Raw genomic sequence first — 16,678 nt, forward strand, 5'->3', positions numbered from 1 at the left:
CAATAATACTCCAACTCTTCTATTATCCTCTGTGCTGTGAAAGAATGCGACCCTTCACGTTCTGAATCACTGAATTGCTGAATTATTTTGGATACCTCATCGCGTAAAATTATGGATAAACATCCACGGACACATCATCTAGTTTCACATTGCTCTTCTTCTTCACATTAGTCATTAACAACACAATTAAATAGTTGTAGAATGAAAATCAGATAATTATTTATTATTTATACCAAAAATAAATATTTTATGAACAAAAGTAAAATTCAGAAAATATTGAGTTTGATTAAGAAGGAAAATGGAAAGCCACATATTTATAGAAATGATTGGAAAATGACTTAAGTGAAACCCTAGCCCTATTATTGTGATGGCTTGAAGTCTCTTTTTGTGTTCCGAAATGATGGGATGGAGCCGCCCAGAAGACACGTTCCACGGTTCAAACCCATCTTCACTTTCCTTTCATGGAATTAAATGCTTCAATGTTTCATTCATATTCATTCGTCACTTACCTTAATGTATTAACCCTTTAAACTCTCATTACACTGAATAATTGGATCCACCTGGACCACACAACAATGGTGCCACTTGGTGTGTTCAGGAAATTAGGGATTTGTCTGCCAATATCGAATCTCCTGTGAATGAGTACAGAAACTGTATAGAGTGGAACTCATTATTACAAACAGTGAAGAAAATGGGATAGTGATGATGATAGAGACAGTAAAATAATGAGTTCGTTAGCTAGCTCCGGTTTTGGATGATGGTGGTATTATGAATTATGGAAGAGGTTTTGGCACATTTACAGTATTTCAGGTTTCTTCAAACTGCCATTGTTAAGCAGTGACCGTGTTATTAGAAATTTTAGAAATCAAGAAACTTTGAAAATCGAAAAACTTGGGAAATCGAAAAACTTGAAAAATTTTGATGTTTTTTTTTTTAACTACTCCAATCATATAAAAGGTATGCAATTAAAGGTTGTATGGTTAAAAATGATAGCAGAAGAAGAAGCATCCTGTGATGACTATAAATAACAATGGCAAAAATAATTCATGTTGCTCTTTAAAGAAATCAAAAAATATTAATTTTGTTATTCTTCACAATAGAAGATAAAAAACTTGAAGATAAATCTTTTATTAAAAGTATAAAAATTGAATTATTTTACGGAAGTCAAATACGTTTAAATATAAAGAAAAAAATACAAACAAAAATAATGTAACATAAAAATCATAACGAAAAAAAGAGTAAAAAAAGATATCAAAAATATCTCTATTATTATGAAATTGCAAAGTGAGAAGTGAAATTTTGTCTTTCAGTATAGCAGGCCTTTAAATGAATGCAATTGATTTTAATTACCAAACATGCACTCACAACATTTCTGTTCTCAGTTTCATTGTGGCCCTTACCCTTAGAATGTTGAATAACCTGTTGGGCCGATTCATGGGCCGAAGAGAATTTCCTACAATTCATAAGGCGAAAATATTTTCTTTCCGTACCTACTTTTGGATCAAATAATAAAAGAGTGATGTCATAAATTGTCTACGTTGTGACTGTAATTGTACTTTTAATTTTTTTTCAAGAATTATGATGTCACAGTATCATTTTCAATTCAGTCATTGAATATGATTACTAAGTGTTATCTTGACTTTTTAAAGTTTCATATTTTCAACTTAGTCCTGTATTATACAGAAAGTGTTAATATATCACCATTTTAGCTTATTTTTATCTCTTAATTTTCATATTTTCTACATTCCTTTCATATAATTTATGATTTATCTTAACTTTGGTATCAAAATTATCATTTAAAGTATAGTACTTAGCTTCAAGGTGTTTTGGACTATAATCTTAAAGCTTTAGTTATTTGTTCTGCATTATTGTAATTTTGATTTCTTTCACAAAAGAAATATAAGATGGTAAATGACTTAATATCTATTTTGTGTTTATAAAATGACTATATTTTTATTTAATAAAATTAAAATTTAAAAATCTTATAACATAATAATTCCTTCACGTATAGTATCTTAAAAATGTTCATATATTAATTATCAACACTCTATGTAACTGTTATCACATAATATTAATTATAAAAAATTCAAAAAAAAATTAGCTTTTATTATGAGTAACGACTCTCTACAAACTTATAAAATAATATTTTCATAAAAGGGATTATTAGCTTATATTCATATTTGTTCTTTGATAATTTATAACTCTTTAATATCTAACTGATATAAGTTCTAACAAGCTTTTTTCGAAATGATTTTTTTTTCAGTGTTCTAATATTCTTATTCAAAGCTTGTATCATCTAAATCCACGACTCAAAATATAAGAGTTCCAACTCTTTAATAACTGATTTAGAAATGTTTTACTTTCCATAAGAATAAGAATAATACGTGTAACTAAAATAACTATTTGTCAAGCATTTCATCATATAGTATTAAAAAGCCTATGAATCTATAACAATATATAAAAGGATTATATATGTGGTGTACACATTTTATATTTCTATTATATCCTCAATTATTTTTAAAATTAAAAAAAAAAATCTACAATGATATATAAAGGGATACATACAGTTAATATTATTTTTTTACTCTATATTTTAAAACTAACAAAATAAAAATAATAAACTATCAAAATACTAAAAGCATTTATTATGTAAATATCTATTATTAATCATCATTGTTAATATTATTTTTTCCTTTATTGATTTCAAAAGTAGTACTCTTTTGATCAAAGATAAGACTAATGAGATTTTATAAGACTTTAAACCAAATTTTATGTGTATGGCCAATGATAAATAAATAAATAAATAAATATATATATATATATATATATATATATATATATATATATATATATATATATATATAAACATATTTTAGGATCTTATGATACTTAAAAAGCATGTTTTAGAACTTATATTCGAACTTATGAGTATTTAAATATCAATTTGGAATTTGGAATTTGGTGTAAAATGATCTATTTGTTCTTATGAATATTTAAATTTTAAATTGTGAATAAAGATAGATAATTAGAAAAGGTTAATGCTAACTATCATACAAACAGTGTATCATATAGAATTTAGGGTTTAGACATAAGCGCTAACTTTGATAAACCTCTTTTAACAACAATAAAACAATTGAATAACTCAGTAAAATATCATGTGTTATGTTAGAAACAACTATAGATTTTTATCCAAAATTTTACCGTAAGTTTGCTGGATTCTAATTTTATTAGATTCCCTTGTTCATGTTAAATATTCTTTATTAAAATTTTGAGTGAAAAAAAAGACTCAAGTATGTTTTTTTTTTATTCGAAAGTTACCTTATGAGAACATTTTGGAAAGTAATTTTCAGAAATATTGTAGAAAAAAAAGTGTATATAGAATTGTTTCGAAAAGTATTTGTTAAAATTATTTTGATAATTATGATTTTTCTTTTCATAATAGAAAGAATGCAGGTTAAGGGGTCTGATTGGCTATAACTCTGATGTTAATAAAGTTAAAATATTGATATTCTTCATCATTGGCGAAGAGAAATCAGTGGAGGGGAGGGCGATGAATAACGGAGAGTGGTGAAAACAAGAAAAAGTGGGTGTGAATAGAAAATTTAAAGTTCACTTAGTAGTATCATGAGTGGGAAATTGGGCCTAGTTTCTGAATTAATAAAGCTTACAAAGTGGAAAGAGAACTACTAGAGATTTAATTTCGTTTTGAATTTATTAATATTTAATTAAGTTTTGAATTTTCTTAAGTAACATAAATATCAAACTAATCTAATTAAGATTGAGTTAATTTAATTCAAATTAAAGTAATCTACTTTCTTCGGACGACCAACAAATTAAGGTTCAAATTAGTCCACACAATTTAGAAATGTGGGTACGCAATGACTTCAATAGAGACAGCTGTGCGAGATTTAATGAACAGAAAATTGAATCCAAACGCAGATGCATGTATGGGTGATTAGGGTGTCTCATATATATTAATTATTGGATTAAATGTATACCTTCTAGGTTAGAACGTTTCATTGTGACGTGTGTCCCTTAATTATATGTCTTTTTAAAACAAACTTATGTTCATATGAAATATTTAAAAAAGAAAAAAAAAGCATAACTAAAATTATTTACCACATACTAAAATTAAAAATCTAGAAAAGTAATATAAGAGAACTTAACTTATGTAAAAACCAAGTTGTTTTATTTAAGAGTAAAAACAGGTGAAGTTTAAATTTTTTATTATTTGTTAAAAAAACTTGTAAATAAAAAAAATTAACTATTTAAACTTCATTTTATATAAGTTATCATCTTTCTAAAATAATTCTCTTTTAACTTTTTTTTTTAATTTTTGATATAACTATTTGTCCTTTTTCAATATATGACTTGTAAGGGCCTGAAAAATAAAGGAGTCATTGTGTCTTATGTGAGGCAGTCAGGCCCATCAAACCAGGGACAACTTAGTATTAGGAAAGACTTCTCATAAGTCTGATTCAGTTACTTGAGTTCTTTCTCTCTCTCTCAAAACTCTTTTGCCCTAAATTTTCTCTGTCTTCTCTCTAAAAATTTCCATTCACTGAATTATTCAATCTTAGGTTTGAAGGTGCTCAAGCGTTCACCACACCGAAGGTTTCCTTTTGACCCGATCATATTTTCGTTTGGACCGGTAAGTGATTTTCCCCTTTCCTTCGCTGTTTCTGGAGCCTAGGGCATGCAACGTTACTGGTTGCATGTTGCTAGTGGGGTTTCGTCTTCATATTTTATGTTAATTAAATCAAGCTCTAATAGTTGTTGATGTCACCACTTTGGTGGTTTGTAGGGTCAGGTTGAGTTCTCGTGCTGTGAAGGGTACTGTCAGGGAAGTTTCAATTAGTTGTGCTTGGAGAAACCTAGGTAAGGGGAGCTAGTTATATTTTTTTAGGAGCTGTATGATGTGCATGTTTGATAAATTGTGAATTGTCTTACTGTTACACTATACTTTTGGTGGTGAGCATGTTGAGTTGCATTTGTTGAAAATGTGAAATTGGTGTAACCATGGTGTACTGATTATTATTTGACTTGGATGAGTTTGTTGGTTGTACTTAATTTTATTGAAGAGGTTTGGAGTAAGAATTTTGTAATATTGTTAATATGGATAGTAAGTAGGTGCACATGTACTGTTTTAGGTTACTATGAGGGGAAGTGAGGTAGTAAATTTGAGCATAGGTGGTCTTGAGTGCAATTGGACAGTTTGGCTAGCCTGGATGAGTCAATTAGAACTTATTAGGGTCATAAAACTGAGTAAAGTCATGTTCAAAATGGTAGAATTGAAATTGGATTCTTGGGTTAATGAAATCGGAGTTTTAAGTTAAAAGTTGGGTATTGATCACTTTAGAATCATATTAATAATATTTATAATCATATAGACAAGTTTAATTAGACATATACTATGACCTAGGATCATTAGAAAAGGAAGAGGTATAGAACGAGTTCTGGGGTGTGAGTTGCATGAATTTGTAGAATTCGCGTTCTGTAGATTATGCAGACTCACAATGCGAGCTGTCTCGCATAGCGAGACCCTGTAGAGGGCGCTCACTGTCTGAGTCATTCGTTGTGCAAGTTGGTGCGCTATGCGAATAACCAGAGGGTGCTGCTCTTTGTTTGTGGATTCGTCTGGCGAATCTTGTCGCTATGCGACTAGTGGGGTCTGGAACCACTGCCCTTTTAATTCGAGAGGCGAGTGGGGCGCATAGCGAGAGCTTTAAGGGGGTGGGTCTCTGTCTGGGTTCTCGCATAGCGACTTGGGTGCGCTATGCGAGAGGTTTGAAGTCTGATGCATGCTGCGAGTTAATTCGCTATGCGAATTAAGGGGTGCGTTGTGCGAGATCCTTTTGTCTCGCCTTGCGCATAGGGTGCGCTGTTCGAACCTTTTCGGTCCAGTCTTCTCTTTTGTTCTTGCTTTGGGTGAACCAAGCGTGTGAAATGATTGAAATACATAGTATGATGGTATGTGATGGTATGACATATGTTTGGTGGTAGAGTGTAACAAGTATGGTTGATGGACGTAATTCCAGGATCTTCAAGGAGAAGATCCATGGTGGTGCCCTTAGTTGTTTAGAATGAAAGTAGGAGTTCAGTCTTGGGGGTCATCCTGAAACTCCAATGGGCTTTCTTCTCACGTAGAGAGGATTGAACCATGTGGTGAGGAGTAGCAGGAGGTCTCAGTCTTGGGGGCTCCCAGTATGCCTCAAGGCCCGGAACAGGCTAACCTCGTGAGTGTGGTAGGGTGGGGGAACCCAAGTTTCATAAGCCACCACGAGTGCAAGACCCGCCATAGCTCGACTATCATTCTAAAGTCCGGACGAGTCAAGTCTAGTAATCAACATGTTAGGATGTGTGTTTACCTTGCCTGATTGAAGTTAACTCTTGCATGTATATTGTCATATTGGGTATGTTTTATATAATTAGCTCACCCTTGCTTGTTTGTGTTGTTTGTGTATGATTCCTTTTGCGATGATCATCCACTTGGATGGGAGCAGATGGTGAGGAGGTTTCTTTGGAGACAACTTTGGAAGAAGACGACGATGCTGCAATTTAGGCTTCTTAGGGGCTTCTTAGTCATTTGATGATATTTTGAAATATTTTTTCTCTTTAAGTTTACAGTTTAGACCTCTTTTATTAAAGTTTAAATTCTAAAGCTATTTTGAGGATGATTGTAATCCTAATTACTCTTGACTGCTTTCCTATATTATGCGTGATGACGTTTTTATTATATATGTTTTTCTATATAATTGAGATGTCACAAAAAGGACATGTGACACCTGGGCACTGACGAGGGCGGGGAGTGATCACCGGTGTAAGAGACACGAAGTGCAAGGGGCACAAACAAAGTGTGGCTTCTGCTTCCAGTGGAAGGGACACATGGATGAATCGAACATACACCGGAACGAGAGAGATCTAGAGACTGTATAAGTATGAGACTATATAGTTGAAGGATAGCTTAAAGGGATTGATTTGGTTACTCATATCATCAAAATGAATTTGCTTTTCGATAACCTAACTCATAAGAACTTCATGGTTAAGCGTGTATAGCTAGAGTAATTTAAGAATCTATTTATTTATCATTCATCTGTACATCGTGGTCTAATTTGTGGTAGTTTCCTATCTTTAATTTATCTGGCAATCATAATTATTCTTCAGTTTAAATTATATAACTATTATTGTTTCATGTTTTTAATATATAACATTTATTGTAACAAACCTGTCATCATATTTTAATTTTGAAACTTATACTTTAACTTTGGTTTATTAGTTATACAATTCAAATTATGTAATGCTTAAGAGATCGTACAATTAAAACTCTTCTTCTACATATGGTATTTTCTTTTATTTTAATGCTTGAGAGATCATATGATAATGTAATATTAATTTTTATGATTAATTGAGTTGACAGTTTTACTAAACGTAAATGATAACGTCATAAAAATATCACCATAATGTAATCATGAATCATTTAACAAAGAAAATTAATTGCAGATATTAAAGTAATTTGAAATTAAAATACTATAAAATATATACTAAAACTAAGACAACATATATTACATAGACCAAAAAGTTTATTAAATCTAAGTAAAATCTAAAAAAATTTAACTATTATTTATTCACACATAAAATAAAATATTATATTGTTTATAGATATAAAAGTCCGAGAGCAAATATTATTTACGTAGAATTACCATTTTGTTACCATCATAAATTCTTTTCTTAATTTAAAAATCAAACAACTTGAAGATTTGTAGTATTCAGTTGTTCAAACAATTTTTAACTCTAAATCTTATTTAGAACGGACAGTGTGTTTGCTTAACGTAAGTTACCTCGTCATCAACGCCCCTAATATTTCAGTTGCTTAACGCAAAAATATTGGATATAGGAAGATAATGCAGAAAACATTTTCTTTCACAAGTTTTTATGTAGATATATTTTAATATTTGACCCATATCTAAATTGTAATAAATATTTTAAAGGTAAAATATTAAATAAAAAGTTATTACGAAATTCTATATTTTAGAAATGAAATATTTCTTATGATTTTCGGTTTTTAACCGGATTTTAAGGGATTAACCAATCATTTTCATATCATATATAATATAATAAAATTAAAGAAAAAAGTTAGGTAAATGCAGGAAACTAGAAAGTTAATGATTTCCATTGAAAAACTTGAACATGAGAAATAGTTACGAAAGTCAAAGGAATAAAATAAGAAATTAATTAAAAATGGTGAGAGAGAGAAGTTGCCCTTTGGTTCGCCCTTGGAGGCTTTGACCAGAGGTGGCGTCCTGATTTTGGTGTCTTCTTTCGCTTTTCAATTTTCATTTAATCATCCATTCATTTCGCTAATCATTGCCTTGCCGCTTTAATTGCGATCTTCACTATCACAATGTCGTTGCCGCCGCCGCCGGCAAATTCAGATTCCGCCAATACCTCCGCTCCGTCGCTGGTCAGAACTTATCGCGTCTGGCAAGGCAGTAACGTAAGTAACACGTAACTTTCTCCGATCACTTATATGATTCTTTTTTAGGTCATCTTTCACCTCTCTGAGTTTGATTCCGAGTTCTCTGTGTCAATCAACACCGAGTTAATTCGGGAGCATGCGGATACCAAAAAGACTCTAGAGTTTCTGGTTATGCTGTAGTGAAATGGATTGAAATATTTTCAACGTGCTGTTTCTGCATAATTGAATTTTTCTGTTTATTAAAATAGTACTTGTATTGTTTTTGTTATTGGTGATGGTCTTTGGCTTTTCTGAAATCGTGGTTTCAATTTTCTCAGGTTTTTCTTTTCGGAGGGAGACTCATATTTGGGCCTGATGTGAAATCAATATTTATATCAGTTTTTCTTATTATTGTTCCCATCGCGGTGTTCTGTGGTTTGGTAGCGAGGAAATTGTTGGATGATTTTCCTCATCACTCTGGATGGTCAATAATGGGTGTGGTTATTGCTCTCACACTGTTTGTAAGTTATTTTTTTATCTGAATATCGTATACGACTCCATTGATAGATGAAGTAATAGTCTATTAATACGCCCGATGATTCCCCTGTCACCTGTATCGTTTTTTTTTTCAAGTTTAATTTCTATGCATCCGAAGTGTAAAGAATATTTAGATGATGAACCAATAAAAAACTATGTTACAGTGACTTTTAAGTTTATACATGACGATCTCGGGTTAAAGTACAGTATAACACTTCTTTATAATGAGTCAAGTTTTTCTTTTATACCTGATGATTTGTTTAAAATTCTTTATAACGAGACTGTTTTTCTTTTGTGAATTATATTATTTGCCCTATAACTTTTATGATATTTTTTTTTATCTTTATCAGCACATTATCTTTTAAGGAAACATATCTAGAAAATCCTGTTATAGAAATCATAATGACCAGAGCCGACAGACATATTTTTCCATTTCCATTCATTGATACTGTGTTTGTAGTTATCACAGCACTGAAGTTCTATATTTGCTCTGTTTTACTTGTAAGTGTATGCAACTCTGCATTTAGTAATTGATATTCAAAGCATGAAGAATTTTTCCTATAACCCCTTAACAATAAATACCTTCTTGGTTGCATATAATTTTCATTTTCCTTAAATGTAATAATTTTAATAAAATTATATAAGTGAATGGGTGAAAAGCAAAAGGCATTAAAATTCATCTACACACTTTGAAAGGAACTCCTTTTTCTAATTAGAAGTGAAATATTATTATCCTCGACAATTTTACTTCATACAGCTTGTATATTTGTCCCCTGTCACTATTTATAGAAATGACATCTGGATTCGGCTAAGTTTTCAACATGTTTCATTATAGCTTAAAAAGCAATTCATTTTAAGAAATTGTAATAGGAAACAGAGTTTTGAGATCAAATTGGAATGAGAGGAGGGAGTGTCATTTAAAAGTGAAGCAAAATATCATTGGTTCCGATAAATATTAATCAGGCATAAGGATCATATCTACTGCTTTCTAACCTCTCACTTAATACGATATAAACTTTATTTATATTAGTTTTGTATTAAGACTTTTCATAATTAAACATAGCCTTCGTAATTTATTTGAGCAACTGTGAACCTACATGGATAAAAAATTTCTGATTTGCACGATTCTCTAGCGCATTTTTTTTGGTCCATTTAAATGAGTGAAAAATAATGCGGATATCAAGATCTCTTACAGCAAAGACTTTCTCATTCGCTACTGCACTCCTAACTTTTCTAGCGTATTGCCTGCAGGTTCTAACCACCCTTATAGTAACCTCAGGAAGAGATCCTGGCATAGTACCTCGTAATGCTCATCCTCCGGAGCCAGATGACTATAATTGGACTGAGAATAGCAACAATGGGCAAATTTCAACGTCACGATTTCCACGGACAAGGGATGTAATTGTAAATGGTATAACAGTGAAAGTCAAATATTGTGATACTTGCATGCTCTACAGACCCCTCCGTGCTTCTCACTGTTCAGTCTGTGATAACTGCGTAGAGCGATTTGATCATCACTGCCCATGGGTGGGTCAGTGTATTGGACTGGTAATGGTCATCCTTCCATAATTTCACATTTATTGTATTCAAGAAACACTATCTCAGACATTAGAATTTTGCACTTTCCTTCTCATTTGTTATCTGCTGCAATCTTTATCTCACGAGTTTACTATTTCATGAAATTTTATTGGCCTTGTGAAGTACCCTCCCCAGAGAAAAAAATTAAATTTTACTGGGATATTTGTACTATTAGTTCAGTCTGCTCAAATGCTTTGTCAGCGACAAATAGAAAGGAGATATGGGTATATTAATTTAATGAGGGCCGGCAGGCTTATTAACCATGAATACTATTGGAAGTCCCACTAGAGATAAAGTCATTTTAGAACATGTAAGTAAATGCAAGTCTTAGTTTGGTGTGTTGAGTTATATTTAAAGTCTATTTCTTATCATTAAATGTGATATTTTGTGGGATTGAGTTAAATAGTACGTAAAATTAAATTGAGTGTATACTTGACAAAAATATTATGCGAGGAGAAATAGTAATGTCCCTTGGACTTATAGATAATAGCTTTGGATTCCTATATGCACATTTGACAAACCCCTTGTTGATGTTCATAGTATTTGTTATTTTTCTGATCGTATTCTAAGAAGGGATGTTTTTTATCCTGTGTTCTCACAAAATAAAATTTGGAAGAATAGTACAAAATGGTAATTATTTTGCATGCGTGTTGGTATTTTTCTGTTTTCATGTTCAACATCGTATAATATGACATGCACATGGACAAACAACAATGAAAAAACAATCACGTTTGTATCAGATATATAGATTCGTGAAGTTGCTGAATAACCTTTTCTATTACTCCTTGCTTGTATGTACATTGCCGCAGCGAAATTACCGGTTCTACTACATGTTTGTTTTCTCAGCCACTCTGCTTTGCTTGTATGTACATGCCTTTTGCTGGGTTTACATTGTAAGGATCAAGGACTTCGAGAAAATATCAATTTGGAAAGCAATGTCCAAAACTATAGCATCCACTGCACTAATAATCTACACCTTCGTTTGTGTCTGGTTTGTTGGCGGCCTCGCTGTTTTCCACACGTACCTCATCAGCACAAACCAGGTTTGAATGCCATTCGGCTCATTGTTCTTTGAAACACTAATTCTGACTTTCACTATTCCTGTGACATGCAATCGTCGTTTGTTACATTCTACATTTGAACTGAGGTAGTCTGCTATGTGGATGACATGGGTACACAAACAATGAAGCACTATGGTGCATTTCTAGTTTGGTTTTCTTACGTATGTTGATGAAAATTCTTCTTGTCTAATGTGCAGTCTACTTACGAAAATTTTAAATACCGGTATGACCCTCAAACCAACCCATACAACAGAGGTATATTTAACAACTTCAAAGAAGTGTTATGCTCTAGGATTCCTCCGTCCAAGAACAATTTCAGGTCTAAGGTTCCAAGGGAGCCATTAGATTCATATCGAAGAACGGACATCAGGCCCTTAAGCCCATTGATGAAAAGAACCACCAGGCATATGGAATTATTAGTTGGAAATTCAGTTTATAATGAGCATGAAGAGGAGGAAAGTCATCATAGAGATGGGTCTGAGAATGAAGCACGTAGCAAGGATAGTGAAAGCAAAGACAGTGGATTGACCGATAAGTCCGTGGATTTAAGCAGGATCTTTCACACTGAAGGAGTAGAGGGCCAAGAAAGTTCAGTTGGTAGACAACCTCCATGGGAAACAACTCCACAAGTTCCTGATAGCATAATCGAAGTCGGGGAATCAAATTGGACTACTGGACCCAGATACTCCACTCAAGAGACTGTATAGTGCAGAAGTGAGGCTGTCAGAAACATCTTTGGATGTTAATTTAAAGTTCAAACGATTGATGATACAATTTTATAGATGTAAATTAAAAGTTCAAATGATTAATGAGCAAAAGAAGAGTGTTGTTAAAGTTGGCCTCGACTAGAAAGAGAACCAAATAGGAGATTGTTTATGAATTATTTGGTAAAGTATTTAAATTTGAATTGATTTAAATTTAATTAAGTTGATTTTAATTTTGATCTTTTTTAACCAATTCAAATTCAACCAATTATGGTTAAGACGGGGTTGGTTTAAATCTAATTATAGAATTATGGTAAAAAAAATTATTGTCATTATTTTGTAAAGTAATTTTATTGTACAATTAGTTTTAAAATAGTTACCATAATGATTTCTTAATCCAAATATGATATTATAAATTTGACGATAAGTACGATGAAATTAAGTCACTTGCTGAAATTGAAAATGATAAAGATGAATGAAAACAAAATCCAAAATAGAACGTAAAATTAAGTATCAAAAGCGAAAACTAATTATTTTAAAATTAAAAAAATAATAAATCAAAGAAGATAATAATATTTGGCATGAGCTTTTGAAAAAAGAAATAATGAATCGAATTATTGATTTTTTTTTCACGTTTAAAAATATGAAAACTATATTTTATTTAAGTTGGTTTAAATTGGAAAATTAAATATTTGATTTACGCAATTAATGGAAAGTAATTTAATCACATTATGATTTAAATGAGTGTATTAATTGGGTTATCATTGCGATTGCCCTTGTTTTGTCATCCATTATGATCTTAAAAGTGACCTCCCCAATGTTGCTTCATTAGCGTTGTAGCATTCTGTCTCTTCGCTTCTCTCGTGCTCTCCATGAATAAAGGTGTCTCCTTTCTTGAGGGTTTGAGTTTTGTTCAGTGAGAAAAAAGGTTTTTCGTCATGTCGAGTTTGGTAGAACCATGAACTCAAGGGTTATGCATTTTGTTAGTGATAATGTTGTTGTAGACGTATGAGTTGTGTAAAGAAAATGAATTTGGTTTTTCTTAGTTAGATTAGTTTCATGTGTATGGGTTGTATGTTAAGTTGAACTTCTCTTGTTGTAACAACAATTTGTTTTCAATTGTTAATGAGTTAGAAACTTTGTTGCCTTTTATTGAAAATAAATCTTTAGTATATATAGATTCAAATCTTAAACCCTTGTAACAAATAATTAAGTGACTATTGTATTATCATTTCTCTCTCTCTTTCTAACTCTATTTTCCTTTCTCCCTTGTCTTTGTTCCATAAATCAGAGGATTAGTAGGAAAGTGGAGAGCTTAATGTATGTGTGTTGTGTACTCTGTTTTTTGTTGGTGATGGATTTATTATATACGTTATTGTAGGCGAATTTGATCGCAGTGGTGAAACTTGTTATTTGAGTCTTTACTGGAGTATTGTTATTGTTGTGATACATTAATGGAAGCATCTCATAGTATTGTTATTTATTGTGTTGATTTCAAAAGAAGTTGCAAGTATTTAGACAAAAATATGTATGTGACTGGATTCTAGGCAATGACAACGTGCGAAGACAACAAGTGCTACAAGACTTAGGATTGTTATAGGTTTTCAGTTGTACGTTGATTAGTTGTCTAGATATTTACATTGTATGAGTCTTGTACAAGTTTTTTGTATACAAAAGATTATGATTATAGATATTGGGTAATATGTATTGATCATATATTGTATGAATAAAATTTCAATTTTGATCTAGTACTATATGTTTTCTCCTAGTGTTGTTTGACCACATATATTGAAATGTTTATTTGGTTATGGGTGGTTGGTACAAAAATTGATTATGTAAGTGACCTTGATAAGCTTGAACGTCGCTACCTAAAAAAATATCCAATTCAATTGAGTGATCTTGTCATGTTTTTTCCTTGTAAGGGGGAGTTATGTCATCATTGCTTGTGTTTTTGGGTCCTTTATTTCAATTTTTCAGATGGATGGGTGAGTTTATTATTCATGGGTGGTGTTTAGTGCACCAATCAACACATTTGCCCATTCAATTGTTTAGAAAAAAAGGTCATTTAAGTGCTTTGAACAAAGTCAGGTGAAGTCCAGGACCATCGGTGCCTATGTGATGCCCTAGTAATCAATTACAAGGGTGTTTTAATTGATTACCAGGGGCCCAAGGGGCAATTGTACAAAAAGTTCAACCTCACTCCCCAACTGGGCAAATAGACTCTCGATGATGATTTTAACTGTGTTTTTTGCTCCTTTTTTCCACTTTTTGAGATGGATAAGTGAATTTATTCGTCATGGCTGATATTGAGTGATCAATGAACACCTTAGCCCATTAACTTGTGGAAGAAAAAGGCCATTTAGGTGCTTTGCACAAAGTCAGATGAAGTCCATGATCATTGGTGCCCATGTGATGCCCTGGTAATCGATTACAAGCGTGTATAATCAACATTCACTTACCTTGGTTCAAACACCTATATGCTTTTTTCTCCACGATTAAATGGACTAAGTTATCCATTGATCACTAAAGATCACTCATGAATAATAAACTCACACATCCATCTCAGAAATTAGAAAAAATCACCCAAAAATATAGTTAAAACCATCATGGAAGTCCAGTTGTCCCAGCTGGGGAGTAATGTTGAACTTTCTGTACAACTGCCCCTAAATCTTTGGTATTCAATTACAAGGGTGTTGTAATCGGTTACTAAGGGCCTAGGAGGCAGTTATACAGAAAGTTCAACGTTACTCCCCAGCTGGGACAACTGGACTCCCATGATGGTTTTAACTATATTTTTGGGTGATTTTTTCTAATTTTTGAGATGAATGGGTGAGTTTATTGTTCATAGGTGGTATTTAGTAATCAATGGACACCTTAGCTTATTCAATTGTGGAGGAAAAAACCATATAAGTGTTTGATCCATGTCCATTTTTGCTCAAGTGATGCCCTGGTAATCGATTATAAGGGTGTTGTAATTGATTACTAAGAGCCTAGGGACAGTTGTAAAAAAATTCATCGTCACTCCATGTAACACCCTAATATTTTAAAGGGTATTACTAATAGTAGAGACTAAATTAATTTGATATCTCATATAAACAATCAAACAATCAAACTTTATTTCAATTACTCCAAAGTACAGTACCAAACTTACAAACTTTAAACAATATAGTCTTCACCATTGAAATTTCAACTTATAAGTTTTACACAACATAATCTTCCCAATACAAATTTATTCTTTTTACAAAAATCCCTGAAAGTTTTTCCCCGCATCTCTCTCATCTCTAAGCTTTTTCAACCGCATCTGCAACATTATCTAATCACATATAACATGAGTTATATGATCATAGTACAAACAAATAAGGGTAAGCCAACCATATCATAAAATCATTAAACTTGTAATAAAAATATTATAATCATGTATTTCTGCAATTGATAAAATATCATTATTCCGATGTCATTCATTCATCATTATCAAAATCATCTTTTCCATTTCCATAAATCTTACAAGTGTACCATGCTTACTCATGAAGCCTTATGGTCAGACCGCTCTCTGCCTGCTTCCTTAAGCCTCACTTATATACTATGTCTTACTTTCTGAAGCCTTATGGTCAGACCCCTCTCTGCCTGCTTCTATATAACTTACGAATCATATGTTTATGTCAAAGCCTTATGGTCAGACCACTTTCTGCCTGCTTTCATAAACCTCAGGTGTTACATTGCTCATACCAAACTCTCATGGTATAACTCGAACATACTACTCCCGGTAGTAAACATCATTTCATAAGTAATGATTTCTCATATCCACTCCAACATTTCATAAAACCAACAATTCATACCCTCTTATCCACCTAACTCAATCATGTTCATTCTTTAATCATGAATTCATAATAACCCGTTTTGGTATCAATAAATTAAACATATTGCCATATATCATGCTTCATATTATAAACTCATTTTGCCCATAACGAGTATAACTCAACATATTTTCACCAAACAAAGATCATGGATCAACCAAAATATATCAACATATCGTAGGAACTACATATTAAAGTCTGGGCTCAATGTAATGATAAATAAAATATATATGAAATTTTTACCATGATAATATTATGCATCTACAATCAACTTGTTTTATTTTATTTTCATCCTAGTAGAGATTTTTCTTTACCCCAATTGGTCACCGGAGAGGACCCAGATGTCTGAACGCATCAAACTCACCTTCGACGCCAGCACATATGACTAGTCACAACTGACTGGACCAGACCAGGGCTGCTCTATGATCAGGGATGTGCCAACTCAGGTTTTTAAGGTTCCTCTATCCTACCAACAAAGGGAGGCCCTCA

The 16,678-nt window shown here is 32.2% G+C and overlaps 1 protein-coding gene across 1 annotated transcript; it reads left to right on the forward strand.

Moving 5' to 3' along the window:
* Nucleotides 1-8,227: 8,227 nt before the first annotated feature.
* On the forward strand, nucleotides 8,228-12,465 carry LOC124836313 (putative protein S-acyltransferase 5). The gene is made up of 5 exons (XM_047311458.2): nucleotides 8,228-8,494; nucleotides 8,794-8,976; nucleotides 10,244-10,540; nucleotides 11,380-11,613; nucleotides 11,829-12,465. Exons 1-5 carry the CDS (start codon nucleotides 8,402-8,404, stop codon nucleotides 12,336-12,338), a joined length of 1,317 nt encoding a protein of 438 aa, XP_047167414.1. The 5' UTR covers nucleotides 8,228-8,401; the 3' UTR covers nucleotides 12,339-12,465.
* The last annotated feature ends 4,213 nt before the right edge of the window (nucleotides 12,466-16,678 follow it).

Source organism: Vigna umbellata, chromosome 1 (assembly GCF_029865625.1).
Source record: "Vigna umbellata cultivar VRB3 chromosome 1, Vumbellata_1.0, whole genome shotgun sequence".
Taxonomy (NCBI): Eukaryota; Viridiplantae; Streptophyta; class Magnoliopsida; order Fabales; family Fabaceae; genus Vigna; species Vigna umbellata.